Here is a 23,259-nt window from a genome sequence, read left to right as displayed (position 1 = left end):
TCAGCCAAGTTTGAGACCACGTCCTTGTAAGCGGCAAACGAGATCTGGGGGATTAGTGGTGGTGCATCCTGGGATAGAAAATAGCTCAGCCAATAAGAGGCTTCGCTCTATAGCATAGCGTGCCGAGTCAGAGCCGAGGATCGGCTCCGAGCCCATCAGTACAGAATGTAGGCGAAATAGGATCACATAACATCCAAAGTTTTAGTCTTTTATGAACTCTGAGGTGATGGAGGTGTCGGCACCGACAAACTTATTATCTTCATTTTCTCAGAAACTTTGGAAGATGAAGAAGGAGATGGACAAGGACTACAAAAATCAGATTTGCTTTTTAATTTCTCCTTAGGAGAACTAGCTCCAAATAACTCCTTGCTGAAAGAAGACAGAAGCAGGCCTTTGAAGATTAGTTTATTTTTCTGCTCGACAAGAGCTATAGGGCTAAAGGAGTGGCAAATAGAGCAATCCTCCTGAAGATTAATGGGGCCCAAACATTAACACATAAAGAGTGCGTGTCAGAAAAGGGTATTTTATGGCCACATTTCTGAAAGTGTTTAAATCCAGCCAGAGCCTTGAACATTAATGACATGAAGTAGGGCACATGCTTTAGAGTCCCCACAAGTCCAACAATTGTGAAAAAAGTCCAATATTTCCAGATTTTCTTGTTCTGTTATATTTCACACATATAATTACTGCATTGTAATCCCACATTAAGCTACTGGTTTTATTACTGTTCATCTTCAGCTCTCAAATCCTGTCTCTGCTTAATTTCCAACATACTCTCGGTTCTTCTAGTCAACTCTCATGCTCTCTTCCTTCACTCCAACATTTTCCATTGAAACATTAAAAAAGTTTCACAGGTACAGTCTCTCTGTGGTCTTAATTACAAGAAGAACAAAATGCAGAATCTCTTTCTGTTTTACTTTTTGTTGGACAAACTTTTGTATTTCTTCCTTAGCATGTACTTCATCAAAAATTATTTTTTACCTCCAGGGAAGAATACTTTGAAGACATTTGGGTACCACAGTTTGAATCTCACACCTGTGTCTCGACATTCCCTGAATAGTGAAATAAATTTGCTTCTCTTCTGCCTAGTGTACAATAAGTAATCAGTCTCTACGAACACTCTGCCCTCTCCCACTTTTAATACTTTGTCCTTCTGCCACAGTTTTGTCAAAATCAACTCCTTCTGCAGGTAGGATTACATCTTTACTATTAAAGGTCTAGGTTGCTTTCTCATAGCCAGTTTTGGAGCATACACATGATGTACCCTTTCAACTAACAACTCCTGATGTAGAAAACCAGTCCAGTTGCTAATTTGTGCTGTCATAAAATGAATGCAGTCTGTTCCTTCCAGCTTCTCTGGTATAGCTGAAAATCTCAGGTTTTCCCTATGTCCTATGTCCTCTAATTCTATAATTTTTTGAAACAGCTCTTCTTCAGCAGTCTCATATTCAGCCAGCCTTTTGTTCATTTTGACCTCTGATTTTTGCAGCTGTATCACCTCATTTGAATATTTGTTTAAACCTTCTTTACATTTTTCCAGCCTTTTTTTGCTTGATTTGACTCCATCAGTATTTCATTTATTTTAACCAGGTCTGTGTACAGTTGTCTTATATCTTCCTCATGTCTGGAGGTTACATTGCTCTTTGCTGAACAGCTGCAGATGTTTCCCCAGTTAATGTTTCTTCCTCAATTTTAGTAGCTGATTTTTTTCCAAGTCTCCGTATTTCTTTTTTCCTGGCATCCAGGCAGTACGCTTACTAGCCAGTTCCTGAAATTTATCCATAAACTCAAGTCTACTGGCATTCTCTGCTGAGTTTCTGTTTTCAGACTGGGAGAGTTAGAATTAGACTGTTACTCAATGTGCAGCCATCTTGGAAGTCTCACCCTGCTTATTATTCACACCATCTTTGAGATCCCAATACAGAAGAGAAAGGGTGAATTCCCTGATCCTCACTGTACCACAATCCCGTGCTGAAAAAAACTGACTTCCTATGAGCTCTACCAACTTTTTTCACTTTGAAATGTTGAATTCTCAAGGAGTTATAGGGAACCCATATATCAATTCTGACATCATAAGATGTTCTAGTTTCCTATACAACAAACTGTTGAAACTCTGACTCAATAATATACTCTCTTCACTGTTTTTTTTTTTTTTACTTCCAGAGTCCCCTTATGTTTCTGCGCTTATCTTTAAACAATTCTCTGTATTTATTAGTTCACTCCCATCTAAACTCATCACATAAGTATGGTATATTACACTGACAACTCCACTAAATAACTACACAATCATTTAAAACATCCCCCTACCTGGTTTTCTCAATACAAACTAACTTCTAACTCTAACCAAACTAAATCTATAATGTTTGGCATCTGAAAAAGACTTTCCAGTATTCTTCTAATAACTGCTCTCTTTTTATCTTGGATACCTTTGCTAATCCCATCAACTGTTAACAGATAATGGTTTGAGTACCATAAGCTCTTTGGAATACTACTGGTCCACTACTTTAATTTCATCCTTCACATTAATACAATCCTCAACAAAATTTATTTATTTATTTTACATTTGTTAAAAGGGTTAGTCCAACTGGGCAAAAAGCCCTTTTTCAGAGGAAACCCGAGGAGAAAAGCTCCAAACACTAATACAAATGCCAAGAGAATACAGAGACTACTTTACATGACCATACTTAATTAAAACAAGAACTAAGCATAATACAATATAATGTATGATAGTGACAGATGCAACGAGCAAAAGACAGCATACTAAAACTGTACAAACTTAATTACTATGAGGAAGTTGAATCAAAAAGTAAGCATACATGGTACAAGGTATGATAGTGACAGATGTAGCTAGCAAAGGGCAACATAATAAAATTATGCATAAAACTGTACAAATTATACATAAATATTGAGAACAGATAGAGGTCAACAGGGTAGAAGGAAGCAATGGGAGCAGAAGGTTATTTAAGACCAGTGATGTAAACAGGAGAATTAAAGCCTTGTGTAAAAAATGTCCAGTGAACCATTGACATGTTAGAAGCTTAGGAAACAAAGGAACCGTTAGCAGATTTTAAAGGAGCAGCAGAGAATGTATGAGAATAGGGATACAACATTTTAAAATAGGGAAGGTATATTAATTTGGGACATAGAGGGGAGTAATTTTATAGGAAATGAAAAATTATGTTAAGCAGGGTCATTGCATGGGCAGGACAAAATCTTTCATAACTCAAATTCTTCAATAATTCAAGCATTCTCTGTTCTGAAACCAGATAATCAACAGCTCAAAACAGAAGCATCCCAAATCTTGAATACACACTATATGTAGTAACATTATAACATTCCTAAAACACATTCCTTTTGCAAACACTAAATGAAATATGTTGTTTTACTATCCTGACAGATAGCACACACATGGCTGCAACCTTCTTATCTTAATTAACACACTTCTGAGTAATTTAAGAATAGCTTTCTTTTCTTGTTAACCTTTATAAATTACGCTTCTTAAACTTTTGCTCCTCCTGTCTTGTTCTCCTCCTGAACATATCCACAACCTCCTACTCATTCTGCTGTAGTAATCTGCATACTATCTCTGCATACTATCTCCTTACAATGACCACTTTTCACCCTCAGTACCACTTAAATAGCCTTCCACAAATATGATCCTGCAGTATGGTACAGCGTTTTTATGGAAATTCATTATAGTCCAGACATAACTACTTTTAAACTGTCTCTTAAATACTACTTATTTAGTTCTATAAAATGTAAAACCTTTTGAGTTGCTTCCCCAACCACGGGAAGGGGATTCACCTCTAAGATTTGGTTTGGAAGGCAATATTTGTTTGGTTTTCTACAGAATGTAACTGCAACACAAACATTTCTCCTGTTCTTTATTTTGTCTTTTTTGTAACCTCTTCATTGTATATTTACCCCTTTAACAGAATTTTGTTACTTTACCTCAACAACTCAGACCTAGTATAACCTATCAACAACCAAAACCATCTCTAAGTTTGCTGCAGAATGAATTTAAATTTATTACTCAGCTTCAAATATTGTAAATACTTTACACTGTTCAACTGTTGTGTGTACTATCCTTGTATGCCTGCAGATTAGATAATAGCTGAAAAGGGTAATTTGAGCAGCCCACTAACCCAGTTAATGCATATACAAATAAAAGTGCAATATATGCACATAGGTACAATACTTCTGTGGTGACATTGCAACGTTTTTGACCTAGCTTCTTTCATCAAATAACTAAGACATCAGAAGTGTAAAAATCCAGCGATAACCAAGAGGCATACCTGGCCAATTTTTTGCGTTCTTTTTCTTCTTCCTCTTCCTTTTGAGCAGAAGTTAAACTTTCTGCATCTGCCAGGTTGTCCACAGCGATGGCCAAGAAGACATTCAGCAGGATATCTGTTGGAGTGTGGTAAAGGAAGGGCTAACATACTATTGCAGGTTTCCTCTTCCCTTTCTGAAAAAAATAATGATTATCCATAACACATATGCCTTTAGGGCTTAACAGTAATAAATCATAAATCAAGCTTTTTGCCAAAAAGTTTAATCTAGGCTCTTACATTGAACCTATACATATCTGCCACTTCCATGCAGCTGTCCAGATGATTTTCAAATTGTAGTCAGACTTGTTTTTGCTGTTTGCATAAGCATATTCTGTTTAGAGTCGTGAGTCTTGACTTTACTAGAATACAAGCCTATCTCTTTAATTGCATACATGAGTATTTGTTTCAGATATTAATATACTGACCAGTGCACATGGCAAGTTAGACATAGTGATGAAATTACAGAACTGGATAGGGGATACAAGCGTGGTGCAGCCATTAATGTTGCTTCCTCCTAGTTCTTGGTTCTCTAGTTCATTTTCCTTAAAGGGTGCCTTCTGTATGGAGTCTGCACATCATCCCTGCACCCACATGGGTTTTGCTGGGTGATTCAGTTTCCTTCAACATTTAAAAGATAAACTAATCTGTTAGAAAGTACAGCAATTCTGTACATATGTGTGTGTGGATGTATGCGTGTGTGTGTGTGTGTGTGTGTGTGTGTGTGTGTGTGTGTGTGTGTGTGTGTGTGTGTGTGTGTGTGTGTGTGTGTGTGAGTATGTTTCTGCATGTGTGTCTTTTGACAGAATGGCATTTCATCATGGATTAGTTCTCTACCTTAAGCCCACTAACTGTCAGGATAAGCCCAAGCTCCACTGCAATCCTGAACAGGATAAAGCAGGAATCACAGAATGACTGAATGAAAGGACTGGACAAAGTATTAAAGATTATACTCAAGCCACAACCTGACTTGGCTATAACCTGAATCAAACCAGGCAGGCTACTTCACAAGGAGGCAATACCAGTAAGCATGTCTGAATAACTTAGCCTGAGAGTACATATCTGTTATTAACAAATAACAAATCAGGCTACTGTGTATATTGCAGAGGGCTGCATAGTTGTCTGAAACCTCTGGTAGTAGAGCAAACTGCAAAGGTTTGTGCACTTCTTCGAAATGAATGACATTTAAATCATCTACTACCCGATTCAGCCAAGAAAGGTTATTTCAGAAGAAGGCAACACAAGGAAGTATATTTCAATGTTTGCTTTTGGGGTATATGTTTGTGATGGCTAAATGCAACCTTATGCTGCTGTGTATACAGTCATCCCTCTCCACAAAGGAGGAGCGATTACAGACCCTAGGAACTATCGCCCCATTAGCCTGACGAGTCTGATATGCAAAGCTAAGGAACACATCATCATGGCCCTAATAAACAAGGATATAAGGAATCTCCAATCCCTGGATCCCACACAGTTTGGTTTTGTGAAGGGTACATCATGCCTGCTCAACCTGGTCGACTTCTCTAAGTCATTCACCAGAGCTGTGGATGACGGCAAGGTGCATAATACAACTTACCTTGATCTGGCCAAGGCCTTTGATACCACTCCCCACTCAGGAATCATAGAAAACTCCCTAAGCTAGGCATCAACCCGTACATCACTAGGTGGGTTCCAAACTGGCTCACAGATAGAACCCAGTGTGAAAGTAGCTGACTCCAGGTCAGACTGCAGACCAGTCACAATGTGAAAGTAGCTGACTCCAAGTCAGACTGCAGACCAGTCACAAGTGGAGTCCCACAGGGTTCGGGTCTGGGTCCTCTCTTATTTGGTATCTACTTCTCTGAAGTCCAAGCCAACACAAGGGGACTCTGGCTGACAAAGTTCGCAGGCAATTGCAAGTTGGGAGCTATTATTAACTCCTAAAGTGATGTTGACATCCTACAGAAAGGCCTCAATGAGACCAACAACTGGTGTCAGAACCATGGCCTTAAAATCAATGCCAAAAATGCGTTGTCATCCTCTTTCAGAAAAAAACAGTTCCCATGAATTACCACATCGATGGTAGTCCACTGAACACAGAAGGTGTTATAAGAAATCTGGGAACACAGGCTGACAGCAACCTCTCTTTTGACCACCACATTGCCACTGTAGTCAGAAAGTCCTTCTATGTGTCACCTCTCATTACTAAGGGTTTTGCATTCAGGAAGAAAGAAGTCATTGTCTCCCTCTACTCTTCCCTCATTAGGCCAATCATCGAGTACAATGTCCCATTTGGCATGTACCTCACTGGACACCTGCAACAACTGGAGAGGCCGCAAAAGTACCTCACAAAGAGGATCTTAGCCCTTAAACACTTGTCCTATATGGACAGACTCAAAGAACTCCAACTATTCTCTGTCTCATATCGTCTACTTAGAGGTGATCTCTGATTTACAAAGCCATGTCTGACCCAGCTCTGTTAGAAATGTTACATCTAAAGAAATCCCAATCCCTCTGCACCACAAACTCCAGAGACCTCTACCTCATTACCACAATCAACAGAACATGCTGGAGGGACAGGTTCATAACCCAGAGACTGCCCATGCTATGGAATAGACTTCCCATACATTTCAAACAGAACACCTCACTGGCCCTCTTCAAGAGAAATTTTGATGAGTGGATGGGAAATAGAAAATTATCCCCGGGGATCACTCCAGTGACTCTACTCGACAGAGGCACTGGGAACTAAGGTCGGGTGGCACGATGCCACGGTAATCCTATGGGCTAGGCTTGTAAAGGCTCCAGGGCCATTAGCCTAGTACACACCTATGAACCTATGTTGTCAGGGGCCAAGGAGGTCTCTGAAGCTATTCATCTTAAATATTAACATAAATTACTTTTTGACAAGCTTAAAAGTAAGAGATCTAATTCCAAAGACATGTACTGTCTTTGCTGTCTTCTTTTTTTTTTTTTTGCTTGCCAGCTGTGTCATACTTTCTCCCTCTTTTTTTTTGTGCCCACACATCCTTAAATACTAATGCTGCTGTTCAGTTGCAGTTCACTGTGTGTTACCACACATGTACTGTACTGAAGCAGCTACAGAGGCTATTAGCAGAAATAATGTGACACAAGGGCAAACTGAACACTTGGAAAAGCTAATAAGCTTGGTGTTGTTACAATTTTTTTTTCACTTTCAATGGCCAGGTTTACAAACAGATGAGGGGGATAGCCATGCGTACGGCTATGGCCCCTAACCTGGCCAATGTAGCCTTAAACAAGTAGGAGGAGGAATTTGCACTTCAAAGTGAATACCAGAGTTTTATAACCAGCAATCTTCACTTTATTGGTGATGTATTCATAGTCTGGTAAGGTGAGAAATCAAAACTTACTGAGTTTATCCATTACATCAATAATTCTACCTACTTCCTGAAATGTACCACTTCCATCACACGGAGTCAGTGCAGTTCCTTGATATGACTGTCAGTATTGATAAAGACAGAGGAAAATTAATTAGCAATGTATACAGGAAACCAACAAGAGTGAACTACTTACTTCACAGAGATAACATGCATCCAGTAAAAACTAAGCACAATGTAATAACATCACAAGGCTACAAATTGGCATGCATTACCAACAATCTGACCCCTTTCTCAAAAATATGAATGATCTTCAAAATAATTTCTTAACCAGAATATATTAATCAAACATGTTACACATGATCCTGGATCCCATTAGAGATTCTAAAACTAACAATGACCCTATGTGGAATAGGCCTATTGGTAGAATTATGGAATGAGGACACCCTAACCCAAAAGAAGAGACAAGTACAGACAGTTGCATTTTAACTTATACCTGGGATTTCAATACAATTAAAGCCATTGTTAAGGAGAACTGAGCAGCCTGTAAGGGTTTTAGATCACCCTACTTTTGTATATAAAAAGAGCAGAAGCAAACCTAGCTATGTGGAAAAGAAAAATAAGGAACACCATGATGACATGACCATTAAATCTGTGGGCCACCTAACTGCACTTTCTGTGAATATTTGATGGAGTGTGATTCACTTGAGTATCCCTATCTTAAAAACATGGTGAAATCTTTAGCAGGTGGTAACTGTAATACCGAAAAAAGTTGTATACAGGGCCATGTGTAATGACTGACATTCATTTTATGCAGATAAAACTATGAATAAACTGAAAAGGAGGATTTCAGGTCATCCTTCTGACATCAGACGTAAATGCCAGAGGAACGCCCTATCAAAACCCTTATCAGAACACCCCAGACATTCTGGTTTTAAATTTAGCATTCTGGACTGTGTGGAGATGAATGAGCTTAAAGGGGACATTAATGGTGTGTTGGATGAAATTAAATGCATTCAGAAAACCAGGACTATTTATTAACAGTGTGTTGAATTTATATAAGCTGCCACAGAATCTGTAAAGGTTTTTTTAGAGAATTTTTTTGAGGAATATTTTTATGTACTAAAAATATACTAAATAGTAATAAAATGATGTGTAAAATGTGTATATAAATATGAGTGTACTTCTTTTTAAAAAAAGCACATTTCTCTGAACAGCAGTTAACCAAGCGTAGTTTGCCGAAAACTCAGTAATCTGAGTCTGACATTACCGAACCACAAAACAGCAAAAAGACGCCAAGTCAAACATTATAGGCATACGTTTCTTAACATTTCTGCAGGGGGGGCTTGGCACTCCCCCATGTGGGGGGATGTGCCCCCACACCCCCTGCAAATTATATATACCAACCCTGAGATCGCACTACATTAACAACAATGATGGATTTCACAACCTTAACTATAGTGCAACCACCATTTAAATGCTAAGGTGCTCTAAAATTAATTTTCGTATGCTCTTACCTTCAAACATTACCCACATATCCTTCATGTCAGAGAGTTGGTATGGTAGACGAGAAGGTACATAAACACTGTACACTACTACTTCTTATACTACCAGCTGTGAATTAAGCACTTTGCTAAAATGAACATCGGCAAACTGAGACTTCGAACTACTGAGTTTTCGGCAAACTGCTGTTCGGAGAAATTGCTTTTGTTAAAAAGAAGTAGTCACACACACACACACACACACACATATATATATATATATATATATATATATATATATATATATATATATATACATACACATATGTATATTTATATACATACATATATTTACTTACTTTAACCTGCATTCTGCTTTGATTAGACTTTTTGCATCACACCAGAGGTTTAAATGGTAAATTCAAAGCAAATATTTTTTTATGCTGCCATTACCACATAGTATTGGTATAATTCCCTCATCTACAATACTGGTGGATGTTCATGAACACTTATGCACACACCTGCACACTTTTATACATTACTAGTTTACTTCACCCATTGTATTCTGTATTTTTGTGGTTTTTCTACTAGTTTTCACTGTATAAACATGTTTTGGGGGCTGTACACATGAAGATTGTCATGACATTTTTTTTTTTTTTTTTTTTTTTTTTGCAAAACACTGACATTTTTCTGAGCTGTTAACAACTTTGTTTTTTATGCGCATTAACATACATGGATGGATATTTACTAGATATTATTAGACAGATGCATTTTTATATTTATAGTGTTCTAGTTTGATTATGTTTACGGTTAGTTATGTGTTTTTCTTTATTTTAGTTCTTGCCACAGACCTGATGATGGATTTATTGCATTAGTTAGCCATACGCGATTTTAGTTAAAAGTCTTTTTATGTATATCCTTTTATGTATATGTTATGCTTTTCTTAATACCTGATCTTGGAATGTGGGTTGCAAATAAACAGGTAGTGTTTTCCTTAACTAGGATTTAGCTTGATCTAATCAGTAGTAGTGTGTGGGGGTGAGTACTTGCTGTTCTAAAATGCACTTTCACGGCCCTGTTTATATTGTTTGCCATGAACAGGCTGGTTTAACATTAAATATGTATATTTTCCACATGTACTTCTAAGTATGTAAAAGCTGATATGTTTAACATTGTTAAAATAGTTCTGATTTTTTTGTTACTGAGGACTGTTTGTCTGTGACGAACTGGCTTGTTGCTTTGGAATACTACCTGGGTTTCATGATTTTTGGAAATTACATGACTGAGTTTATCAACAAAGTTTTAAGACCACTAGTTTGTCTGTTTTTCATCAGTTCCTGTAAAATCTAACACTGATTATGACAAGTATTTATTTTCCTTTCTGGAAAGAAAATTACGTGAGGATTCTCTCAGCATGTACAAAAGGTGGCATATCTGGGCAACAACCTCCTTTGAAATAACTTAGCTATAAGTTCATACACACAGACTGGTAACACTCAAAACACCACAATTCACTGGTGTTTTCAAAATGATGACAGATAACACCTCTGTCTTATTACGTAAATCCTTTCTCTGCCTTCTAAAATGATGTTCTCAAGCTAATAACTTTGCAAGATGGTACAGGAAAGAAAACTAAAGTATTAACTCAGTAAAGAGTGTGAGAGCTCAACCTCTCCAAATTACAATATTAGATATGACAAAACTCAAAGTCAATGTTATAAAGAAACAAAACCTTGACTCTTTCTGACATATATTGAAAGGATACAGTTTCCACAGATGAACAGGATGATGAAGTAAATGCACACCAGCATACCAGGGAAGGAAGGTCCTCCATAAGCTTTGATTCCATCATACATCACAGAGTTCCAGTCTTCACCTGTCAAAATCTAAAGAAAATATCATTCAGATAATATTTCATCACGGTTGTTTTTGTGAGGTAGTTAAAAGCCAGCTGCATTAATTTACATAAAAACAAGTTCAAGATGTAGCTCATTAGCAGAAAGAAAATAATTTTTATCATATACAGTATCTTCCTATATACAACCTAAATTGCTAAAAATGTGATAAATAACTTCAAAGCCAAAAAAGGTAGGAGCAAATATGTAAACATATACATTTTTTTTAATAAAAGCATATTAAGGCAATCTAGAACTTTGGACAAAGTACTTCTAAGGACAGCCACACACACACACACACACACACACACACACACACACACACACACACGCACACACACACACACACACACACACACACACACACACACACACACACACACAAACACACACGTTCACAGGTGCATACTAGGCTAACGACACTGGTGTTTTATAAGCACAGCAAAGCATCTCAATTATATCCTCCAATTTTATGCGTCTTAGGTGTTACTTTAAGGGGCATATCTAACCTAGGGCAAGATTTACAAGCTGTCTCTGATCATTACAGACATAGGTGCTAGACCCAAAGTGTATTTCCATTTTTCCCACTCAGTGGTCCTGGTTTCTCTTGAATAGGGTTAAGGAAGAGCTCTGTTTCACAAAGATGGGAACCCTGTTCCAGAGAAGGATAATTCTTAGAGACACATACCTGTCCCTCCAATGTGCCCTATTTATGTCGTAAAATAAGTTTAAATCCCTAGATCGAGTAATTCTGAAACTACTACTTTTGTGAACATGCAAAAGGTCTATCAGAGTGGGATCTACAGATGTCTTGTATGCCAGGCATAGATCACTTCTCAAAAGTCTGTAGGAAACAAGAGTGTCAACAGGGCTTTGAGGCAATCTGTACAGGACATGCTGCTTACACCCTGTAATCTTTTTGTGAGGAACGTTTGTGAATGTTTCAGTTGTTGCATGTGCCTGGTCAGGTATATACCAAAGGGGGCGTTGTGCTGAATGATGGCCTTGATTTGTGCTGAACATAGTGCAATGATGACTTGCTTGGACCCAGATGCCATGTGTTTGAAGGAAATCAGTATATGTTGCTTATAAGTTGAGCACCATAGAATGATTTCCTTACTGTCTTAGAAATATATTAGTCGAAAGCCAGATTACTATCTACATTTGTACCCAAGTCCCTGGCTACTGGTTTTACTCTTAGGGGTGTATTATTGATGAAGTAATTTCCTAGGGTGGCTGACTTCCCCAAAATACATTTCTTGACATTGAGTTTTAACTTGTGGTTTGGCACCTGTCATTTGTCTGTGTTAGTCCTTCCTGTAGGATGTTAGTGTCTTGAGGGGATTCTGTGACTGTTCCAAATTTGCAGTCATCTGCACACTTGATCAGCCAAAAGATCTTGACATTGGCCTTGACTTCTGAGAAGCAGATGCCAAAAGGAGTGGATCCAGCACAGAGCCCTGAGGTACTCCACTGGTGACCAAGCTCTTAGGTGAGCTCCCTTAGCCTAACTTCCTGGGTCCTATCAGAGAGCAAACAGGCTATCCAGTGTCTAACATATGGTTTTAAGCCTATATCCGTGAATTTGTTTACAATGCCCAGGTGGGGTATAGTATCAAATGATTTAGCCAGGTCAAAATAGGCAGCATGCACTGTTTTGCCCTCATCCACTGCCTTGCAACCTTCCCAAAGAAGTCCAGCAGGCTAAGCAGACATGATCTCCCCTTGACAAACTCAAACAGGGTTGGGTCCAGAGTCTGATGGTTTTCTATGTCCTTATTAATCATTTCCATGATAACTCTTTCCATGGCTTTGCATGACATTAGTCACACCTATGGGTCTGTAGTTCCTGGGGTCCAATGATGGCCCTCCCTTGGGCAGAGAGATGAGAGCTGCAGTTCTCCATTCCCATCTGGAGGCTATGACATGTTTCAGGCTATTTAGGAGGCATCCTTGGATGTTATTGGGGACCACTGACTGATGCAGTGTTTTTGGCCTTAGACAGTGCATCTAGAACTTGTTCCCTAGTGATAATTTGGGGTGGGATCCACTTACTATACTAATAATTGAAAGGGCCCATTGTGTGGATGCTCCAGACCTGGTCATGAGAAAGCAGCCAAGACATGCATTAGTAAAAATGCAATCCTACAAGCTAAAAGAGTTGATCCTGACAAATCTGTGAAAGAAAGGCAAAGTATTAAAAGTTGGCGGCAGTAGAGTGTTTGTGGAAAATAATTATTCACTGTACACACACAGAAGAGAAGTAAATTATTCCAGCAATCAGAGACTGTCGAGAGGCAGGTGTGAGATTCAAGCTGCTACATCCAGCTGTCTTCAGAATATTTTTCCTGGAGGACCAAAGTCATGTTTTGATGTAGAACAGGTTATGGAAGAAATACAAAAGTGTGCCTTCAAGCAGAAGGGGGTTTCTGCTTCTCAATCTTCTGATAATAAAGCTCATAGAGAGACTTTGCCATTTAAGTTTTCCCAATCTTCCAAAGGAAAATGCTTGAGAGACAGTGAAAAGCACAGGAGTTAACCAGAAGAATCAGGGGTACCTTGGAATTGAACGGGAGTTTGTGAACAGGGAGAAGACCAGCAACATGGAAATTACTGAATAAATGTGAGGTTACAAAGCATCAGTCTCATTTGTGACATATAGCTGTATAGGAAAAAGTGGAAATAATTGACTTTTGTTGATTTCTTTAAACTCATGGGGAACTGAAAGGCTTTTGCTCCCACTTCATGTCATTAATGTTTGCATGGACACTGAGAAGAGAGGAAGAGAAGGGAAAAGGCAACTATAAGTAATACAATTTCTGTTTTTACAGTATTTCTATAAAACTTTTCAAGACATAAATCACGTTACATAGTAAAGCATTTTCAAGCACAGTATGTGATAAAGATCTTAAAGTAAAGAGATGCTTTTTTTCTTTCATTTTTTTAGTATTAAGAAATTTAGATATTACAATGCAAAAAAGAGAAAAAAAGGTTTGACAAAAGAATGTTTAAATTAAGAGGCTGCAATTTTGTGCTGTTGAGGTGGGGAATAGGATGCAAAAGTACACAAATCATAATATATGTTTTCTCTTACTTTTGCATTGGTGAATGTCTGGATTAAGATCAGTGGCTTAATTGTTTAACATGTTTTAAAATGGAAACAAGTAAATAAGACAACACTAAATGCAACGAAAAGTTTTCCTTTAGCAATAAATGTTCATCATGTCTTCAGAATTCTGCAGCTGTGGGCTACTTTTTTTCTTGTGTTTCCATGGAAACAAGTTGATAAAAGGGCAATAAAAAGCTAGAATACTGGTTTCTTTAAGACTAAAAGTTAATGTTTTCTGATGTCATGTAAGTTGTTATTCAGACTTGGAGGGCAGGAGGGACAAGGACAAAAAAAGAACAGACAGCAATTACTGTAAATAGGAGCACAGGCAGTAACATGCACCTTAGCATGGACTACCTAAACTTTAAGTTAGATGATGTATATGTCTGCAGCTGTCTACATAGCCAGCCTTAGGCATAGGCCAACTAGGCGGCTGCCTAGGGCGGCACTCTAGTAGGGGCGCTTTTTCAGTACTTATTTGGTGTGGGTAGACCAGGATGGGGGCACCAGGTGGTGTGGTGGGGGCACAGTGGAGCCCTTTTGCCTAGGGTACCAGTTGACCTAAGGCTGCTCCTGGCTGTCTATTAGAACAATTGCTCCTATTAGGAGGGTTAAACATCAGTATTTGAATATGTACATAGTTCTGTGTTTTTGTATTAAGTTAGCAAGTTATAGAGATGTTATAGGGGTGCGTTTATTTTTCTTTTTGTTTGAGAGATTTCATTAAAACAAAAAGTCTTGTAAAATGTGACACAGTTTTAAATGCAGATTATAAGAAACTGTCTAAAAGATCAAACTACCAAATATTATGGACTGCATGTATCACAAAAGCTAGAATCAGACATCTAAAAAAGCTGTCATATATAATAGGTAGAAATAACTTATAATGGTGACACTTTCCATATTATCATGGAATGTGATTGGTCTCACAGGTATAGACAAAAAGGAATGAACACTGAATCACATTAACAAATGCAAACTGCAAATAGCAATGTTACAGGAGACACATTTGGAAAGAAATGAGCATGTGAATTTGATAAAGAAAGGATTTCAGGTTGGATATTCAGCAGAATATCAAGTACAAAGGAAAAGGGGAGCACGTATATTAATTAGTAAAGGAGTTCCAAAAGTGAAAGAGGAATTAAAAGATACTAATGGTAGATTTGTGGTAGTAGGGGGGCTACTGGCAAGTAAAGAGAATTAGGTTGGCATGCATTTACATACCACCTAAAACTGCTATTATGGAGCTTAAGGAAGTTTTGGGAGAAACAGTCATCTTTCAGTATGGAATATTACTTATAGGTGGGGACTGGAATTTGATTTGCACCAGTGAGGATGTATCTGGGGGGGGGTCCTAGAAGGGAAAATATAACAAAAGAGGGTAGATTTCTAAAAAAAAATAATGAAAATATTTGGTATGAAACATTTTTTTGAACAAACCTTTGTATTTCCTCCTTAGCATGTTCTGCATCAAAAAATGATTTTGAGCCTCCAGTAAAAAATATTCTGAAAACAACTGGGGTCTATATCATGTCAGTGAAACGGCATTACAGCGAATGCCATTTGGCCAACACATATAGACCGAAATCGGAAGAGAGTGAAAGCTCAGGTCAGTGATTTCTTTCCCAAGGAAAGAAATCATTTGGCCTGAGCCATGATATTGCCCTTTACCCGACTGTAGTGCAATCTCAGAGTTGGTATATTTAGTTTGGGGTGTCTGGGGGTGAAGTCCCCCACTTTGTAATGTTAAGTGGTATGTTGTGTTTTGATGGTTCTGAACTGGGGTTTCGCTCTTTTAAAATTTTGGTCTATATGTGATAGCGAAACAGTATTCGCTAGAATGCCATTTTGCTGACATAATATAGACCCAACAACTGGATACAGCAGCTTGAATCTCATGCCTCCTTTTTGGCATTCCCTGATTAGTGGAATACATTTTCTCCCATTCTGTCTTGTATACAGTGAGTAATTATCTTCCACAAACACTCTGTCTCTCACTTTTACTACTTTTTCCTTCCACCACAGTTTTGACAGAATCAACTCTTTCTGCTGGTAGGATTGCATCTTTACTATTAAAGGTCTAAGCTACTTCCTCATGGCCTAGTTTGGAGCATACACACAATGTTTCCTTTCAATTAACAACTTCTGCTGTGGAATACCAGTCCAGTTACTTATTTGTGCTTTCATAAAATAAATACAGTCTATTCCTTCCAGCTTCCCTGGTATAGCAGGAAATTTTAAGTTTTCCCTACATGCTCTGTCCTCTAATTCTATTATTTTTGAAACATCTTTTCTTGAGCAATCTCATACTCAGCCATCCTTTTCTTCATTTTGAACTCTGATTTTTGCAGTTTTTATCACCTCATCTGAATATTTGTTTAAAGTTTCTTCCATTTTTTCTAGCTTTTTGTTATTTGAGTTGATATACACCTTCAGTGTATCTGCCGACGAGAAGGAACAACATACAAAGCAGGATAAGTAACAGAGTAGATAGGATTAGTCCACATAAAATAACTTTAGCTAGCACATCTAGGTGACTCTCTCTCTCTCTCTCTCTCTCTCTCTATGATGAGGTAACGGTTCATAATAGTGTTATGGCAACAAAGAAATTAAGGGATACAAGAGCAAGGCCATATTTCTCAGAGAGACCCCATAAGAATAATTATTTGCATGATAATAAGCTTAGAGTGTGGAGGAATAAAGATGCCATGTTGAAGTTTCAAGCAGTTTATTCAGTTAAGTAGGCAGATGGACAAGTGTTCTTGTTTTTGTTTTTAGAACAAGAACACATGCTGTAAGAAAGGAAGAAGTATTAAACACACACACACCTTAATATCCGTACCGCAAAAAAAATATGATGAGAATACTGTGTAGAGAACTAACTACTATTCCTAAAGTCAGAAAAATGCCCTAACAATAATTTCATCGCTTTTTTTTTCTTTTTAACTTCTAAGTCTAACAGTTAAAGAACAATGGATAGGAAAGGAAAAGTGCACACAACAGCTAAAGCTGAGAAACACAAAATATCTGTACAATACAAAGGCAAAAATAACTTATACTAATGTCAAGATCAGAGCTCTATGACCATTTGGTTCAGGTGGCAAATGGGATTTGAGGTATTTTGAGGGTGGAAGGAGAATTATGGGCAGGGGAGGAGTCAGAGTACCACTTCCAAAGGTTTAAAGGTACCAAGGCTGGATCCAAGCCAGATCACAGTCCCATACATTGTATCAGATGAAAATGGACAACATCAGATCTATAGGAATCTATCAGAGGAGGTTAGAAAAGACTGGGAAGAGAGCCTGAATAAGCAATTCACAAAGAAACAATAGGAGGGCATATGTATGATTCCCAAATATGCAACAAAGTCTAGAAGATTCAGGATTTTTGCTTGAAAGTGTTTACATAGATATTTTTATACCCAAAGCAGACTCCAAAGAATTTTTCCTCAGGTAGATGGCAAATGTTGAAGGTGCGATGGGGAAGAAAGAGATAACTGAGAACATACATCTTGGGAGTGTAATGAGTTGGCAGATTTTAAAAATTACCTATAGTACTCTGTCAGAAATACACAGTGAGGAAATGAGTGTAACTAAGGAAATGTTTTTTTGAGCTAGGATATGGTATCTGAATTGCTTAATCATAGTAAGGCCTTGTTAATTGTTTTTTCTGGTGACTGCTGAAAAAGCTATTGCTAGAAAATGGAAATCAAAGTTTAAACCAACTGTATTTGAATCAGTGAATATTTGAACACAGATAAAAGAACTGGAAGTGGGATCTTTAGAAAAAATGGAAATTGTGGGAATAATATATGCAGAAAAAATATTTTAGAGGCGGAATGAGATTTAAGAGAAGACAGGAACTGACCAATTTATGTAATCCAGGATTGATTATATGGTATAGAAGAATATATTATACACAACAAAAAGGCTGCTAAGGTAAGGCTCCAGAATTCAAGCGCAGAAAAAGCATCAAAAAATTATTTCCGGCAGTACTGACTTTATTGCAATACAAGCGCTTTCACACTCAGCTTCATCAGGTGTATGAAAAAATGTAGAAAAAAAACACAGCTTTTATACCATACATTTACATCACATGTCCTTCATCAATCAACTCTTAAAAAGACATGTTCATTTCATACAATTTTTTAAAAAACAGTATACAAAAATGTATACCAACAACTGTTAAAATAAATTTGACTTGATAAATCAACAAATATAATTTACCATTAAAAATTACATCATTAAGAAGATGCAGACAGTAAATACACTTGAACTACCTATGTAGAGCTCTTTTACTAAGCATAGGTTTCATGGGCACACAATCATTGAGCCCATGCCCATTGTTAGCTCTGAGCATTACAATCCATTTAGCTTCCATTTCTTCTGCCCTAGACTTAATATCACCTTCCCTAATATTCATATATGTTTTGCCTATAACCATAACATGAAAGGTATGATGCTCACCCATGCTTGTAACATGTTTCGCTAGAGCATTAACACTACTACCTTTCTTTATGTGATATAAATGTTCTCTAACTCTTTCCTTCAAAGTACGATCCATTTTACCTACATAAAATGTATTTCAAATCAAATAGCTAGCTAAATAAACTACATGTGGGGTCTCACAAGTTGCACTTACCCTAATATCGAAAAGTTGCCCAGTATCAGGATGTTTAAAATATTTCTCTTTATTAATGCATTTACAATAGCTGCATTTACCACACGGTTTAGTTCCATACTCTGATTTATTAAAAACTCTATCTTTGGTCATACATAACCTTCTCTTCAGATTTTTCTTATTTTTAAATGAGAATTGAGGTTTATGTCCTACTAATTCACTTATTTGATTGTCTGTAGCAAGTATATTCCAATGCTCATTTATAATGTTTGTGTATTTCCTAACATCCCTTGTGTACAAAATGCACACTCTAAGCTTATTATCATGCAAATAATTATTCTTATGGGGTCTCTCTGAGAAATATGGCCTTGATCTTGTATCCTTTAATTTCTTTGTTGCCATAACACTATTATGAACCGTTACCTCATCATAACCCCTCTCTAAAAGTTCATGGCTGGTTTTAACTAACTGTCTCCCATACTCATCGTTCTTAACACTTAATCTAGAGGCTCCAAAAGACTGGTTTTGAGCCACATTTTTAAAAATATAATTAGGATGCATGCTATTTCTATTCAGTAGTTTATTCGCATGGCATTCTTTCCTATATAGTCTAGTAGTAATTCTATCTACATAATCTTTTTCTAAATATACATCTAAAAAATGAATGCCTTTATCTGAATAATTTAAAGTAAATTTTAAAAAAATCTGATGATTCATTAATGTATTTAACAAACTCAAATAATAACCTTCTATAAAATAAAATAACATCCTTAAATGGTCCTCCTGTTAAGAATTCTGACTCCCATACAGACATAACTGCATTCGCATAACTATTTGAACAGGAGCTCCCCATTGCAACACCATTATTTTGCCAATATATTTTCTCTCTAAATAAAAAAACATTGTTAACAAGTACGACATTCATTAGAACCTGTATTAGTTTCATTTTATCAATACCAAACGTCCCATTCTCTTCCATCAAATTTCTTAAATTTCCAATACCTGCCTCATTTGGAATGACGGTAAATAGGGAAACCACATCCATTGTAACAAACATAATATTCTCATTCATAACTCCTTGATTCGTGAAATCATATAAATGACATAAAAAATGTTCTGTATCTTTTAAAATATACATAGACTTATTAATCAAAAACCTTAAACTTTTCTCTAAATATATTGAAATAGGCTCTGTACTCCAGCCATTGCCTGAAACTATCAGCCTCATAGGTGGTCTAAGAGAATCCCTGTGAAGCTTTGGTAGGCCTTGAATTATAGGAAAAGTGGGATTCAACGTAATAAAATATTTAGCCAATTCACTATCTATAAGCTTAATTTCTTCCATATGCTTAATTTGATTGTATATAGACTGAATCATTACTTTTACTTGTGCTGGTGTAACCATTTGATAGAAGTTCGTATCATCCAACATTTCATACATTAATGTATCATAATCTAACCTATCCATTAAAACAATCTGTCCACCTTTATCTGCTGGTCTTATAATTAAATTAACATAATTCTCTAACTGTTGTAAGGCTTTAAACTCTTCTTTATCTAAATTGTGCCATTTATTTTTGGCATTAATTAATTTCTGATCATTCTAAACTTTATAAATGTCCAAAATACATATCTGTTCAAAAGCATTAATCAAAGCAGTTTGTTTAGGTACAAATACACTTGGTTTTCTAAAACAAAAACCATGCATATCTTGTGTTTGTTGATACACAGACTTTAAAGTCAAATTCCATGTAAACATCTTTAAATCAAACACAATATGAGTAATGCTCATATCAGCAGTAGATATAAATAAAAGTCCTTTTTCCAACACATTAAGCTCAAATTTAGATAAAATATGTGTAGATAAATTAACAACTAATGTCTTACTTGCTGAAATGCTTTCTTGATTGTATAAGCATTGGTTGATTCCTCGTGGAACTTCCTCTTGTATCTCATTGTGCTCCTTCCTTTCTGTTCACTGAATCATTGATGGAAGAGAATGGGACGTTTAGTATTGATAAAACTGAACTAATACAGATTCTAATGAACATCGTACTTGTTAACAATTTTTTTTTATTTAGAGAGAAAATATATTGGCAAAAGAATGGTGTTGCAATGGGGAGCTCCTGTTCAAATAGTTATGCGAATGCAGTTATGTCTGTATGGGAGTCAGAATTCTTAACAGGAGGACAATTTAAGGATGTGATTTTATTTTATAGAAGGTTCATAGATGACCTTTTTCCTTTATGGAAAGGGACTACAGCACAATTATTTGAGTTTGTTAAATACATTAATGAATCATCAGATTTTTTAAAAATTTACTTTAAATTATTCAGATAAAGGCATTCATTTTTTTAGATGTATATGTAGAAAAAGATGATGTAGATAGAATTACTACTAGACTATATAGGAAAGAATGACATGCGAATAAACTACTGAATAGAAATAGCATGCATCCTAATTATGTTTTTAAAAATGTGGCTCAAAGCCAGTTTTTTAGAGCCTCTAGATTAAGTGTTAAGAACGATGAGTATGAGAGACAGTTAGTTAAAACCAGCCATGAACTTTTAGAGAGGGGTTATGATGAGGTAATGGTTCATAATAGTGTTATGGCAACAAAGAGAGACCCCATAAGAATAATTATTTGCATGATAACACAAGGGATGCTAGGAAATACACAAACATTATAAATGAGCATTGGAATATACTTGCTACAGACAATCAAATAAGTGAATTAGTAGGACATGAACCTCAATTCTCATTTAAAAATAAGAAGAATCTGAAGAGAAGGTTATGTATGACCAAAGATAGAGTTTTTAATAAATCAGAGTATGGAACTAAACTGTGTGGTAAATGCAGCTATTGTAAATGCATTAATAAAGAGAAATATTTTAAACATCCTGATACTGGGCAACTTTTCGATATTAGGGTAAGTGCAACTTGTGAGACCCCACATGTAGTTTATTTAGCTAGCTGTTTGATTTGTAATAAGAAGTTATGTACCTACCATAACGTTCTATGTTAGTTGTCTTCTTCTCGCCTTCTTTCTTGCTGGTTGGGTTTGGAGCCGATCCTCGGCTCCGACTCAGCCATCTACTAAAGCTTGAGAGCTATTTACTGGCTCGAGGCCTCCCCATATCCCACAATGCTTGGCGCTAGATACCCAGATCTCGTTTGGCAGAGCTAACACCACAGAAAAAATTTCAAGGACACCTGTCCAAACTACAAGGTTTACCTACAGTAGAAAAACAGAGGAAGGATGTAACCCAGATAAGAATTAGCCAGAGGAAGAAGGCCTGAAAAAGGGACTCTTCTCGGTCTGTCCAGGCTAGGGAGATGGAGGGTGGGACGCAAGAAAGAAGACGAGAAGAAGACAACTAACATGGAACGTTATGGTAGGTACATAACTTCTTAATGTTAAGTTGTCTATCTCGCCTTCATTCTTGCTGGTTGGGACAGCGTCCCTAGCACCTTAGTCCTGGGTGGCTCATCGGAACAGACTCTTGAGCACAGTGGAACCAAAATCAGCTCTACTCCTAGAGGCCATATCCAACTTATAATGTGAAATGAAAGTATGAGGAGTGGCCCATGTGGCTGCAGCACAAATAGATTCCACTGGTAGTCTTGCTTGAAAAGCTACCGAAGTAGCTAACGCTCTGGTGGAATGACCTTTAGGTTTAGTAGGGAGTTCTTTATGTCTCAGTCGATAAATCAAAGTAATAACAGAGGACAACCACCTGGATAAGGTTACTTTAGAAACTGGCAGTCCCTGTTTGCCCTCAGCATAGGACAGGAAGAGTTGGTCTGATTTTCTTGTTTGCTTAGTCCTATCCAAATAAAAATGTAATTGCCTATGAACGTCCAATTGGTGTAACTTTTGTTCAGCTTTGTTCGAATAGTTAGGAAAAAAAACAGGTAGATCAATAGCCTGATTCAGGTTTGTTTTGGAAGGTATCTTAGGCAGAAATGAAGGATTAGTCCTTAGTGAAACTCTATCCTTATGAAACACAAGGTAAGAAGGACGAATACAGAGGGCTTGAAGTTCCGAGACTCTTCTAGCTGAGGTGATGGATACTAAAAAGAGAGTCTTCCAGGAGAGTACTTTTAAGGAACAGGAAGCCGCAGGTTCAAAAGGGGGAAGAATCAAGGAAGCTAAAATTAAGTTTAAATCCCATGGAGGTGGGGGATCTCTGACCAGGGGCCTAAGCAAAATAGTCTCTTTAAGAAAGGCCTTGCAAAGTTTGTGGGACATGATGCTGGTTTCTGACAGGCCAGCGTGGAAATATGCAATAGCAGATAATTGGACCCTAATGGTGGCAGACGAGGAGCCAGATTGAAAAGTTCTGCTAAAAAATCTAGAATGTGATGGACAGGGACTGTAAAGGGATCTATATTCCTAGCCTCTGCCCAGAAAGAGAAAGTTTCCACTTACTAGCATAAGTCTTCCTGGTGGCAGATTTGTGTGAAGAAAGGATGATTTCACGCACC

The 23,259-nt window shown here is 37.1% G+C and overlaps 1 protein-coding gene across 5 annotated transcripts in view; it reads right to left on the bottom strand.

Annotated features, from left to right (window-relative positions):
* LOC122815212 (voltage-dependent L-type calcium channel subunit alpha-1C-like) overlaps positions 1-23,259 on the bottom strand; it is a 2,602,552-nt gene that overhangs the window by 2,007,991 nt on the left and 571,302 nt on the right. For all 5 annotated transcript variants that reach the window (XM_044087523.1, XM_044087521.1, XM_044087522.1 and 2 more), the window contains exons 11-12: positions 10,913-11,033; positions 4,296-4,410 (exon numbers count right to left, since the gene is read on the bottom strand). In XM_044087523.1, the coding sequence (XP_043943458.1) occupies positions 4,296-4,410; positions 10,913-11,033 (236 nt within the window). The remainder of the gene's footprint in view (positions 1-4,295; positions 4,411-10,912; positions 11,034-23,259) is intronic.

This window comes from Protopterus annectens, chromosome 11.part0 (assembly GCF_019279795.1).
Source record: "Protopterus annectens isolate FY-2018-M chromosome 11.part0, PAN1.0, whole genome shotgun sequence".
In the NCBI taxonomy this organism is placed as follows: domain Eukaryota; kingdom Metazoa; phylum Chordata; order Ceratodontiformes; family Protopteridae; genus Protopterus; species Protopterus annectens.
Note: the sequence above shows the minus strand (reverse complement) of the source record. Positions and strands in the feature narration are given on the sequence as shown.